General features: G+C 43.0%; 1 protein-coding gene across 5 annotated transcripts in view; it reads left to right on the forward strand.

Annotated features, from left to right (window-relative positions):
- Nucleotides 1–13,841, forward strand: part of cbwd (COBW domain containing) — a 58,450-nt gene that overhangs the window by 17,564 nt on the left and 27,045 nt on the right. For all 5 annotated transcript variants that reach the window (XM_080188727.1, XM_080188728.1, XM_080188726.1 and 2 more), the window contains 2 exons: nucleotides 4,965–5,024; nucleotides 6,445–6,482. In XM_080188727.1, coding sequence (XP_080044853.1) covers nucleotides 4,965–5,024; nucleotides 6,445–6,482 — 98 coding nt within the window. The remainder of the gene's footprint in view (nucleotides 1–4,964; nucleotides 5,025–6,444; nucleotides 6,483–13,841) is intronic.

The raw sequence follows: 13,841 nt of genomic DNA on the forward strand, positions 1-13,841 counted from the left end.
CTAGTAAACCTCCTCTGCACTCCCTCCAAGGCCAAAATATCCTTGCGCAGGTGCGGCGCCCAAAACTGCACACAGTACTCCAGCTGCGGCCTCACCAATGCCCTATACAGCTGCAGCAAGACCTCCCTACTTTTATATTCAATCCCCCTCGCTATGAAGGCCAGCATCCCATTCGCCTTCCTGACCACCTGCTGCACCTGCAGGCTGGGTTTTTGCGACTCATGCACAAGGACCCCGAGGTCCCTCTGCACCGTCGCCTGCTGCAGTTTTTCGCCACGTAAGTAATAGTCCTTCCTACCATTCTTCCTACCAAAGTGGACCACCTCACACTTGCCAACATTAAATTCCATTTGCCATTTCCTGGCCCATTCGCCCAGCCTATCTAGATCCTTCTGCAGACTCTCCACACCCTCCACACAATTTGCCTTTCCCCCAATCTTGGTGTCATCAGCAAATTTCGACACCCTACACTCGGTTCCCTCCTCCAGATCATCTATATAAATGGTAAATAGCTCCCTCCATCTCTAGTCTGCTCATGTGCCTATCTAGGTAAGTCTTAAACAACCCTAGCGTATCTGCCTCCACCACCCTATTTGGCAGTGCATTCCAGGCCCCCTCAACCCTCTGTGTGAAAAACATCCCTCTAATATCTGAATTATACCTCACCCCTCTCACCTTGAGCCCATGGCCCCTCGTGATTTTCGCATCCAACCTGGGAAAAAGCTTCCCACTGTTCACTCTATCTATACCCTTCATAATCTTATACACCTCTATTAGGTCTCCCCTCATTCTCCGTCTTTCCAGGGAGAACAACCCCAATTTGCCCAATCTCTCTTCATAGCTAAGACCCTCCACACCAGGCAGCGTCCTGGTAAACCTCTGCACTCTCTCTAAGGCCTCCACATCCTTCCGGTAGTGCGGCAACCAGAACTGGACGCAGTACTCCAAATGTGGTCTAACCTACGTTCTATAGAACTGCAACATTAGACGCCAGCTTTTATACTCTATAACCCTTCCTATGAAGGCAAGCATACCATATGCCTTCTTCACCACCTTCTCCACCTGAGCTGCCACCTTCAAGGACTGGTGAACTTGCACACCTAGGTCCCTCTGTGTTTCTGTACTCTTAATGGTCCTACCATTTATTGTATAACTCCCCCCGACATCATTTCTTCCAAAATGCATCACCTCGTATTTATCTGGATTAAATTCCATCTGCCATTTCACTGCCCAATGTACCAGCCTGTCTATATCCTGATGTATTGTCCAACACTGTTCATCACTATCAGCAAGTCCAGCCATCTTTGTGTCATCTGCAAACTTGCTGATCACACCAGTTACTCCCTCTTCCAAATCATTTATATATATCACAAATAGCAGAGGTCCCAGTACGGAGCCCTGCGGAACACCGCTAGTAAAAAGTCTGACAACACCAGGTTTTAGTCCAACCTATTTATTTGATAATATACTCGCAAGCTTTCGGGTTAGCCCCTTCGTCAGGTGAATGGAGAGTTCTGGCCTCAGACAGAGCATATAAAGCACAGACAGTTTAGAAATTACTGATTAGAATTCTAATCAGTAATCTCTAAACTGTCTGTGCTTTATATGCTCTGTCTGAGGCCAGAACTCTCCATTCACCTGACGAAGGGGCTAACCCGAAAGCTTGCGAGTATATTATCAAATAAATAGGTTGGACTAAAACCTGGTGTTGTCAGACTTTTTACTGTGTTTACACCAGTCCAACGCCGGCATACCCACATCATGAACACCACTAGTCACAGACCTCCAGCTAGAAAAAGAACCTTCCACTGCTACCCTCTGTCTCTTGTTGCCAAGCCGGTTCTCAGCCCATCTAGCCATCTGTCCTTGGATTCTATGAGCTTTAACCTTTTTCACCAACCTGCCATGAGGGACTTTGGTGGGTAAGTACATGGTTATGGGGATAGGGCCTACTTAAGATGCTCTTTCAGAGAGTAGGTGCAAATTCGATGGGCCAAATGGCCTCTTTCTGCATTGTAGGGATTTTGTGATTTTTTTTTACAACCTGTAGCCTTTGAGGTATCCAGTGCCTTTGGCAATTTTTTGATATCACGTGGAGTAAGTCAAATGGGTTGAAGACAGGCAACTGTGATGCTGGAGACCTCTGGAGAAGACTGAGATGGACCATCCATTTAGCACTTCTGACTGAAGGTTGTTTCAAATGCTTCAGGCTTATCTTTTGCACTGATGTGCTGGGCTTCCCCATCATTGAGGATGGGGAAATTTTTGGCCTCCAGTGAGTTGTTTAATTGTCCATCATCATTCACGACTGGTTGTGGCAGGACTGTAAAGCTTAGATCTGATCTATTGGTTGTGGAATCGCCTACCTCTATCAGTCATTTGCTAGTTATGCTGTTTGGCATACAGGTAGTTTTCTGGCGTCACCAGGTTAACTCCTCATTTTTATGAATGTCTGGTGCTGCTTCTGGTTCTTCATAACCTTCACTGAACCAGAGTTGATCCCCTGGCTTGGTGGTAATGGTAGAGTAGGAGATACAGGCCATGACATTGCAGATTGTGGTAGTACAATTCTACTGCTGCTGATTGCCCACAGTGCCTCATGATTGTCCAGTCTTCAGTTGCTAGATCTTTTTGAAATTTGTCCGATTTTGCCTGGTGGTATTGCTACACAAAATGATGCGGGATATCCTCAATGTAAAGATGGCATATGGTCTCCACAAGGACTGTGCAATGGTCACCTCAACCAATACTGTCAGATGGATGCATCAGTGGTGAACAGATTGATGAGAATGAGGTCAAACATGTTTTTCTTCTTTTAACAGTTCCCTAATCACCTGTCGCAGGTCCAGGCTAGCACCTGTGTCCTTTAGGACATTGAAATCTCCTACCAATAATCCATTCTGTGTCCCTGCCACCCTCTGTGCTGTGCTCCTTCCAAGTGGCGTTTGATGTCATGGGGCCCAGAGTCGAGTTTAAGGATGCCTGATTGTACAACACTGTGCTGCCCCCTATGCTGGGTTTGTCCTGCCAAGAAACAAGGCATAGCCAGAGATGATAATGGACATTACCTGTAGTGAATGATTCTGTGAGAATGACAGTGTTTGACTAGTCTGTGAGACAGCTCTTCCAGGTTTTGCACTAGTCCTCAAATGTTAGTAAGGAGGATATTGCAACATTGGCAGGACTGAGTTTGCCGTTGTCACTTCCGGTGCTTAGGTGCTGGGTGGTCTGTTCAGTTTCAATCTTTTAATGGTTCTATACAACTGAGTGGCCTGCTTGGCCGTTTCAGAGGGCATTTAAGAGTCAACCACATTGCTGTGGATCTGGAGTCACATATAGGCCAGACCAGGCAAGGATGGCAGATCGTTTTCCCAAAAGGATATTGGTGAACCAGATGGGGTTTTATGACCATTATCAATACTTATCGTTAGATATTTAATTGCAGATTTTTATTGAACTCAAGTTTCACCATCCACCATGGTGGGATTCTAACCCAGGTCCCTAGTGTTAATTATTGTTAGTGTTAATCGTGTTAATTGTAATTGTTAAATGTAACTAGTTTGGTAACAATACCATTCCGCCACTACCTCTGGAAGTGAGTTTTCAGGCTCACTTTTATGAAATTTGCCCCTACTGACACAAGCAAAAAAATCTGGGTGAAATAGAAGAAAAATTCGAATGGTCCAATGAAAAGTATAGTGCACATATTCACTTAACCCTAACAATGACTATAAAGTTGTCTCAAATGTATATCAATGCAAAACTGGTTGTATGATTGGAAGTTGGCAGGAAATCAGAACCTCATGAAGGCATTGAAGCTTAGGACTAATTTTGTGTTAGTTTTTGCACCAGCTGCAGTTTAACTTCAGCTTGGCAGCAAACCATGATTTTCAAATAGATGCCCATGGGACTTTTCATACTAATTTTTCAGTGATTCAGTGTAAACAAGAGAACATATGTTACAATCCAGCCAACACTAAAATCTAATTGGTGAACAGAATTCTCCACGTGCTCACTTTGACACATGCACATAGTTCCTTTGTCATCAGCAGGCAGCATTGTAGGTGTTATCAGTGGAACTTGGGCCTGTCAGCAATATGTACTTAATGACACCCTTACGCTGAGATTTTCCAGCCACACTCAGCCCAAAACTGGAAAATCCTGCCCAACGACAACAGACCTTTGCCTGGTCTGTGCCCCGCCTATTACGATGCCCATGGCGGGTGGGATGGGAAAACTTCTCCCATGATCTCTCCTACCAGCCACATCAAGGCATAGACCAGCTCTGTATTGTGATGTGTGAAGCATTTCCGTTCCGGTAAGTTTCTGCAAAGTATGTCATTGTTTTGTCACAAGTTTTATGTTAACATAAGTGATTAAAGAATCAGTCAAGATGTGGGTCTCAAGATAAATGATAGGATTCCATGGTTTATATAACACTCCTGATAACATAGATGGGAACATGCATAACTCATTTATCCTTCTAGCTTGTTAATGGTGCATGTCAAATCATGGGCAAAGCAGCAACACTGACTCATTCGTGTAGTTTTTTAACGTTTTCTTTTCCGCCCAAAAATTAAATATCTCTCTGCATACTATGGATACCACTTTATAGGACTATGTTTTCATTGTGGGGGGGATTCCAATGTTGAAAAGTTAACTTTTTGGCATGGAAACCAGTAAAAGTATTGATCAGATCATCTGTCAGACAGCAGAGCATTGTAAAATGAAAAGGGATGAATGGGGGAGAAAGAGAAAATTGATGAACCACGACATTTTCCCACCCTGTGTTCCTCTGAACCACATTGGTTGAGGCATGAACAGAAATGGAAAAAAATGTTCAAGATGAGATGCAAAGCAAAATAATCACTGAGCGAGGTAAAATCACCTTGTAACAGTGCAACTGCATGTTTATAATTAAAAAAGTAATGTTCTGTCGTAATTTGATTCTTTTCTCCTGACAGGTGCTGTTTCTACCATGTTTTGGGTTGATGCAGAATTAGGGAGCGATGTATATCTTGATGGTAGGTTGTTAAGTAATTTTTGTATTAATTTGTTGTAAATTATAAATTTTAACATGATTAGTGAAGTTTGCAAAAATGTTTCGATAACTTAGAAGCTTTGTGCAAGTTGAATGAGCCCATTCCATATGGATTCTGTTGGTTGCCATTCTATAATTCGCTGTTAATCATTCCTGAACCTACTAAGACATGAAAAATGATTTCTAAAGCTCTTCGCATCATCATTGATTTTAACTATCGTAAAAAAAATTGTAAAATCATGAATATTATGTTGTAGTACTCTGCAGCTAATTCTGCTATTGATATTAATTGAGGAAAAAAATTATTCTGGCATATATGTGCCCACTATCATGGGAACATTACCTGGAGGAGGTAATGGGATTGGCACTGGTTGATTGTTGAATCTCAGACTCCTCCCAGGAGAGGGATGCCATTGTTAACCAGGGAACAAAAGTTGCAGTGGGGGCTGAAGAAAATGACTTGGATTTAGTTTCTGCTCATGTTGGACAAGCAGCCTGATAATTTATTAACAGAAGTTGGGAGAGATGTTGCAAGGCAGAATGTTTTCCACTTGCCTCGATGGATGAACTTATGACCTGAAAAATAACAACCACCATACATGAATGGAAAAGGCTCCTTGATCAACAGCCCATCCCATTTTAAACAACCATCACCAACCTGCATGGTTGCAGCGTGTACTACCTGCAAAATAAGATTACAGCAACTTGTAAAGATTTCTTCAACTGCGCCTCAAACCCACAGCCTCCTGAGAAGGACAAAGGTAGCAGGTACATATGAACATCATTGCGTCCAAGCCACACTATTGCGCATCAAATGTATACAAAAAGCAGTGAGATAAGTGAGCAGATAATGTGTTTTGGTGGAGTTGAGTGAGGGATAAATGTTGACCAAGACACTAGGAGAGAAATCCTACATTTCTTTGAGTACTCTGGGGTCTTTTACATCCACTTAAGAGGATTTTGGTATAATATCTCATCTAAAAAACAAACTTCTCCAACACGACATTCCCTAAATACTGCCTTGTTGTGTTAGCTGGGACAATGTGCTCACGTCTGTGGAGTGGGACTTGAACTCTCAGCTTCCTGATACAAAGTCACGAGATCCACTACTGTTCTAAGAGAAATGACTTGAGATGAATGTTTTGATATGTGAATCAACTCTGCTTTATAGCCAGTATACTTGGTTGAACAATTCAGTGCAAAATCAAATAATTGTTCTTTCTCTCATGTGGGATTCATAGCGACCAGAAAATAGCTTTATTCTAAAGAAATTCAGAGTTTATATAAATAAGATTTTCCTGTGTGTAACCACTTCCACGTAATGCAATGTGTTTCTAATTAAATAAATAGAACATCAAATGCTAGCATGAAAGTAATTCAAATATTTGTCTCCTATCTCATAGGTATTATTTCTGTTGTTGATGCAAAATATGGAATGCAGGTAAAACTTATTGTTCTGAAATACTTTGAAATTTCTGAGCCATGGGAAATTGAAAAATACTTTGCTCCCAACCATTGTTTTGCATAGACTGAAAACTTGCAAGTTTTTAACTTAGTGCTTCCAAAATATTATTATGATACGTATGGTAAAATTCAGATTACAGCTCACGACAAATGTTTTTGTGATTTAATCCAGTGACTTTTCACCTGTAGAGAACAGGAAGGCCTAAAATTTGATTGCCTGTTGATGTTTAGTTAGCAGCTCTTGGCCAAAGTAGCATTGGCAGAACTGCAATTGGCTTCAGTGCTTTTGGGTAAATAAGGCTGTCAGCAGCTTTGCACATTGAATGCCAGTTCCACAATCCTTTCTGGCTTTGTGACCTCTAGCCCCATGTTGATCTTTAAACTCTACCTGTAATCTGTTACCAATATCAGATATGTGCAGTTCTCTAATATTGGCCATTTGCGTCACCATGTCATTCCCATTGCCCTCGTCCATGGCTTCACTTTTACAGCACACTTGCTGGTTTTCTGGCTGCAATATACATACGTTTCCTCATCACCTAAAACACTTCTGGCTCTCACCCATTTATATTTGGCTTTAAATGTTTAAACACATTCTTACAGGCTTGGACACAGTCGGCTGTGCTGTTCTCAGCACATGACCTTTCCTTTTCTGACTCTGCTGTATTTTTCCGACACCCAATTTCTCGATTCTTCCATCATCAGTAGCAGTCTTCAATCACGATATCCTTGCACTCTGCAACTTTCGTTCCTAAAGTCCTCCCCCCCTTTCTACCACTCACCCATCATCAAAATGTACCTCCTTCATTGCATTGTCTGTCACCTCACTGTAACTTCTATTCCTCTTATTACTTATTCTGATGTGAACTGCCTGATGTGGGTTTGTGCGTGCAGTTCTATGCTGATCAGGTGAAGATAGGGCCACTGCTGTTGATGATTCCAATTCTAGCTCACACATGAATTCTGCTTATTGGTGCTTGTGGGAACATATCCTGATGAAAATTAATGCCTTCCACAGAGGTGATCAATGGAAAAATCCTTGCCTTTTGTGCCATTATAATTATATGAAAACTGGTATAACCTGTTGACAGAATCACAGATTACTGCAGTGCAGAGGAGGTCCTTCGGCCCGTCGAGTCTGCACCACTGCATTAAATGCCCTTACCTGCCCACCTAATCCCATTTGCCAGTACTTGAACATTATGGCATGCCAAATACTCATCCAGGTATGTTTTAAAGGATGTGAGGCATCCCGTCTCCACCACCCTCCCAGGCAGTGCATTCCAGACCGTCACCACCCTCTGAGTAATAAGATTTTTCCTCAAATCCCCCCCGAAATCTCCCACCCTTCACTTTTAACTTGTGTCCCTCAGAATTGACCCTTTAACTAAGGTGAACAGCTGCTCCGTATCCATGCCCCTCACAACCTTGGTTCTGGATTTTCAGTATAAACTGAAACTGTTCTATCGAGTTGCCTGGACATGGTAAGCAAATCAGGTGTTTTCTGCTTTGCATGGTGTCCCTTTGCCACACGAGTTCCCTGTGAAAATACTGGGCTTTGCTTTGTCTGCAGTTTCACACTCTGGCTCTGCCTCCCCAAAATTCTTTCTGGTCGGCATCTTAGTAAATGTGACTTTTGAATTTTTTTTTGGTACTGCCGTTCTTTTCTTGAATGCAAAAATTTTTAATTTTGCCGTCACATTCCTCCAGTGTCCAAAACCCAACCTGGATAATGAGCTTCTCATGGCTTATTCAGATCTTGGGGGCAGTTGTCCCAGGACTAAGTGCCCAATGAGCAGGAAAACAGGAGATTTTTCTGCCTATTTTTTTTGGGCGTACTTAGTTTCATGAATCTCTGGCACTCTGCTTCATAGAGAGGAATCATGTTGGTACGTGAGGGGTAGGGGCCTCATCCTGCTCGAGAGGGTGGCAGCATAGCGCTGAGCGGGCTACTAAGCTTGCACACTGGCAATCCTCCAACCTCCTGATTTTCTTTTCCAGGACCCCCTCTGACCGCTGGCATCCCAACCCATCGCCCCATTTCCTCACATTGCAGGCCTACCTGACCCTGATGGGAAGCTCAAGGAAACCAAACTGGCAATATCCAAGGGACACTAACCCCCACTCCCTCCCCCATCTCCCAACCTCCTTGGGGGGTAGGGGAGGTCTCAATGGCCTCATCGCCACCAGTAGGGTAATCACACCACGTTCCCACTTGATGGAGGTTAATCTCTGGGGGGAGAGACACTAGTGAGCAGACACAGAGTCTACTGTCCCAGGCTTGCTATTCATATTGAAATTGCCATTTCTGGCATGAGGCTAATTACATTGTAAAACATTGCTTGGGGGAGTCGAACAGTGCAGCGGGCTGGGAGAATTCCCACCCCTCCTGTCTGTATTCCAGTTGGCTGTCTTCCACTAGAAGTGGTGCCTTCAAAGCTGAAAGCCCTGCAGGGGGCGCACAGTGCACTGCCAGCCACTTCTGGTACAGCTTACACAATGAACCTTCTAGAGGAGGATCCTCACCTAGGTTTCCCCAGCAAAAACCAAAACCAGTGGTATTGACCAAATCATGACGTAATGTAGACACACTGATGTGATGCCCATTTGACAAATTTTGACTGTGCAGGTTCATTCAACACATTCACACATCAGACATCCAGCTGCTGATTGACCTATTGTCAGTGCTTTGGAAAGTACCAGTCAGCAACTTGAAGGTGTGATGCTCTTGACTGATATCTGCTAAAGCTGAATTTGTGGAAGCACTCTGCTTTGTTTCTGATTGTGTTTGGCGTTTGGAAGCTGTTGCATACAGGTGGAGGAGGACAGAGGAATACCTGGCCCAGGTATGGGAGCTGTGATGGCAGTGCCTGTTGATCTGTAACTTGTCCAGGAAATGGAGCTGAGGATGTAGAGAGGGGAAACTCTGCGAGGAGGGTGGATGGCATTATCCACCAAGGGTTTTTGAGAGTATTACTCACCTGAGCAGTCCCTGAGGCGACTCAGGTTCAACAAGTTGATGGTCACTGAATTGCACCACTTCCACCTGACCCGGAATCTATCAGCAGGGTAAGGATGCCCCTGCTAATGCCTCAATGTCATCATCACCTTCAATTTTTATGCCTCTTGATATTTCCAAGCTGGAGTTGCTGATGTTAGCAACATTTTCCATATTCCATCCATTGGAGCAGTCGGGAGGTTGCTAAGGCTCCAGACAAAAGCAGTTTGGCTTTTCATGGACAAGAGCCAAAGGGAGCATGGCTTTGCCAGGGTAGCAGGATTCACAAAGCAAATGGCTGCCAACATGTGCATGTATCTCTGAAGGCTCCCAATGTCAATAAGGAAGGGTTTAGGAATCTCCAGGTGCATTCGGTGTGTGTCCAACCATCCACAATACGTTACTGGTTAATGCTCAGTATTGTGGCAGCAGCCATTTTACATTCATCCCACCCCAAGGTTGACTGCTCTGGTACGAGGCCACTGTGTCTGTTATGTGATTGCAAGGATGCTTCCTGAACTCCTTGTTACATGACAGTCATTGCAGAGCAGATTACAAGGTTCCAATTTCAGTGATACAACTTTCCCATCCCAATATGGACCCAGCACTGCCCGGCACATGGGATGCAACACTGTAGCATACATTGATCTTTTGTATCCAATTGGTGAGAGAGATCCAAAGCCTGATGACTCTACCTAGCTTATAACTATGTCCTATCTGACCAGGCATCATGCTATTGTCCCACTAGCAGCCCGGATCCAAAGAATTCCAGTGAAGGGAGTACAAAATTTTGTCTTGGAAACTTAGAATCCCTTTTACAGTGTTATGAGGAACAGATGAGTGTACCACACAACTGCTAAGTTAGCAGAAGGTGAACTGGATGGAACTTGATCTTTTGTCATCTATCAATTTCTATGTTTCTTTAATAGAAAAAATAGTTCTTTACAAGTGCAGATTACTTTGCAGAGATCTGTTGTAGGTAGTGCATGAGAATGGCCTTAGCTGCCTAATCATAGCTGGTTTGTACAACTCTCTGTCCTTTCACCATCTTTACTCCAATTGTTCCCCGTCTCTCTGCTGGGTTATTTTCCCAGGTTTAATACAGTTGCTGCTGAAGTTTTTTTCCCCTCTTTTTCCCCAGTATTCTCTCACCTCCTCCGAGGGAGTCGTGGGAGAAGGGAGCAAGGAATCAAAATATCCAACAAAGTGCTGGTTTGAGTTACAATTCCATCAGAAACTTGTCTTGTTGGCCCGGGTTAAACGCTGCATTGTGGAAAGTAGCTATTTCCTATTACTTGATTCTACTGAAAGGGTGTGCAGGCATGTTTCGTTTGGTAACAGTACAGTCACAGTCTTTTAATAGAAGAAATATTTTCACAGATGCATTGACAGTTCCTTTATTTATTTGAAAAGCAATTGTTAAATACACATGTAGACTAGATGAAGTTATTTCACAAAATGCATAGACCAGGTTGAAAAAGTGACACATTGACAGATTTATAGAAAGCCGCCGCATTTCAATTACAGCTCGGAAATATCCGAGCTTTTGTTTCCTCCTCATTTGGGGATGAAAATTTGGCAACTTGTCCACTTCTGTAACCCCTGATGCTTGACCTCTGCCAGTTACCTCCCGTTTAAATAGTTTTGATGTCACTACAAGTGATGACATATCAGTAATGGGTAGCAATTGGAGTGTGTCATGCTTCACGGACTGGGCCCATCACAGCTGAAGCTGGGGGAGCTGCTGTGTGGTCAGCCAGTTAAATTGAAACTGAAGTGGTAATTGAAATCAGGGCCCATCACGGAAATGGGATTGTCACCTAGTGATCTAAAATATTAATTTCCTAATCATGGACAAATGATTGGACAAGCGCAAATGACAGCTCTCGACTCCAAGGGCCTGACATTTAGGCCAGAGCCACAGTTCTTTTGTGATTTGGCTTTAAAAACTTGGCAACATTCAATTGAAAGGAATTAATGAACAGGGAATTATATAAAGAAGGTCAGGGAAAGGTGTTTTTTTTATTTTCTGTATTGATATTGTACAAGTTGCTTTTGATTATTTACAGTGAAAAAAGGCCTGAATTGAATTACCACTTGAATTGCTACATAATAGAAAGTCAATGAGGTTATATTCAAGGGTCAAATGATGGGGGAAAGTTTCTGCTATTATAGTTTGCTAATCTTACTGGCTGGCATTCCTCAAAAATGTATTAGCCAAATGTAATCAATTTATAATTATCTTCCATGCTGGTTAGATAACTTAAAAGAGAATAGGTAACCCAATTCTACACATTTTTGTTAATTTTATGTTCTCTCTTTTAAAAGTTACTCATTGTTTTCTTGTCTAACTAAATTTCCCACCTTGTGATAATACTGCTGTGGTACAGCATCTTTGACATGTATCCACAATCTTTGGTTACCCCTATTGCTGTTATTTTTTGCAAAATAAATACTTTGAATTTATTGGCTTGTTCATCTTTATTAACAAGTAAAACTAGTAAAAATCTTTATTAACAAATAAAAGGGCTGTCTCTACCATCAGTTCCCAGTCAGTGAAACCTTTCTCACTGTCAAAGGAAGCTCAGTGTACTTGTTTCTTCCACCCCACTAACCAATGGCACATCAGTGGAAGCTGGTGTGGACTTGTTGAGCTAAATAGTCTGTTTGTCTGCTGTTATTATCACAAAGCACAAAGGAAGATAGTTGTTGGTGGCCAATCATCTTAATCCCAGGACATCACTATAGGAGTTCCTCAGGGTACTGTTCTAGTCCAACCATTTTCAGCCGCTTCATTAATTACCTTAGCTCCTTTGTAAGATAGGAGATGGGTATGTTTTCTGATGACTTCCAAATCTTCAGCACCATTTGGAACTCCTCAGATTCTAATGCAGTCCATGCCTGCATGCAGCAAGACCTGGACAATGTTTAGTCTTGGCCTAATAAGTGGCAAGTAATATTTAAACCACACTAGTGCCAGGCAATGGCTATCTCCAATAAGAGAGAATCTATCCACCTGCCTATGACATTCAATGGCATTGAATTGCTGAATCCCCCATTATCAACATCCCAGATGTTACTATTGACCAGAAATTGAATGGACCAGCCATATAAACGCTGGCTACAAGAGCGGGTCAGAGGCTGGGAATTCTGCTGTGGCTATTCCTCTACTGAAACCTATGCACCATTTACAAGGCATAAGTCAGAGGTGTGATTGAATACTCTCCACTTGTCTGGTGAGTGCAGCTCCAATAACACTCAAGAAGCTTGAATCCTTCAAAGACAAATCAGCCCATTTGATTGGTACCCCGTAGTGCGCTCAAGACTCACTTCACCTGCAACACATCATGGCAGCAGCATGTCCCACCTACAAGATGCACTCCAGCAATTCACCAAGGCTCCTTCGACAGCATCTTCCAAACCTGTGACTTCTGCCACCTAGAAGGACAACAGCAGTAGATGTGGGCACACCAGCTCCTGCAATTTCTGCTCCAAGTCACGTACCATGCTACCAACCTGACTTGGAAATATATCATCGTTCCTTCACTGTCAAAAAGCTGCCTCCCTAACAGCACTGTAGGTGTACCTACATCACATGAATTGCAGCAGTTCAGGAAGGCAGCTCACCACCACTTCCACATGGGCAATTAGGGGTGGGTAATAAATGCTGGCTTAGCCAGCGGTGGCCACATTCCGCAAAATAAATGTTTAAAAATTGTGAGCGTGACATTTTGTTATTCAAGCTTGAGCTTTGCTGGAAAAAGAGACATGCTGTCGAAGCTTTTTCCCTTGTGCTTATCAGGACAGATGCAAGAATACCAACAATGTTCAGTGCATGAATAAAGGATGTTGACTGATTGGCATGTCTACCCTGTTTGGTTGAGGTGTTGTCATAGAGCATACACCAGGCAAAAGGAACATGTGCAGGAATTGCACCGGTTTTGAATTAAATTGACAAGTTCCCTGGTACATTCTCCAGGACATTGCCTCAACAATCAGCACCCTCTTCTCAAGCAATATACATTTTTATTATTCGTTCTTGGATTGAACTTCCCTGAGAAGACCAGTGTTGAGAATGGATAAGGCCTTTGACGTTATCTGCGAAGCAGTTGAGGGCTGATGGACCCAAGGAACACATTTTTCTGTTCTTTTCCTCCCATTTTGTTGAATAAGTGCTGGCATCTACTTGGCACATCAACACAGTGGCAGTGCTGAGATTGTTAACTTGTAGGTCCTCCTCTGCAGTGATGAATGTTACTGTTCCAAAAGTAGTGTAGGGCGGCACAGTGGCTTATTAGTTATTACTGCTGCCTCACAGTGCTAGGGACCTGGGTTCAG

The sequence above is a fragment of the Carcharhinus amblyrhynchos genome, chromosome 5, assembly GCF_965287045.1.
Source record: "Carcharhinus amblyrhynchos chromosome 5, sCarAmb.v2.hapA, whole genome shotgun sequence".
In the NCBI taxonomy this organism is placed as follows: Eukaryota; Metazoa; Chordata; class Chondrichthyes; order Carcharhiniformes; family Carcharhinidae; genus Carcharhinus; species Carcharhinus amblyrhynchos.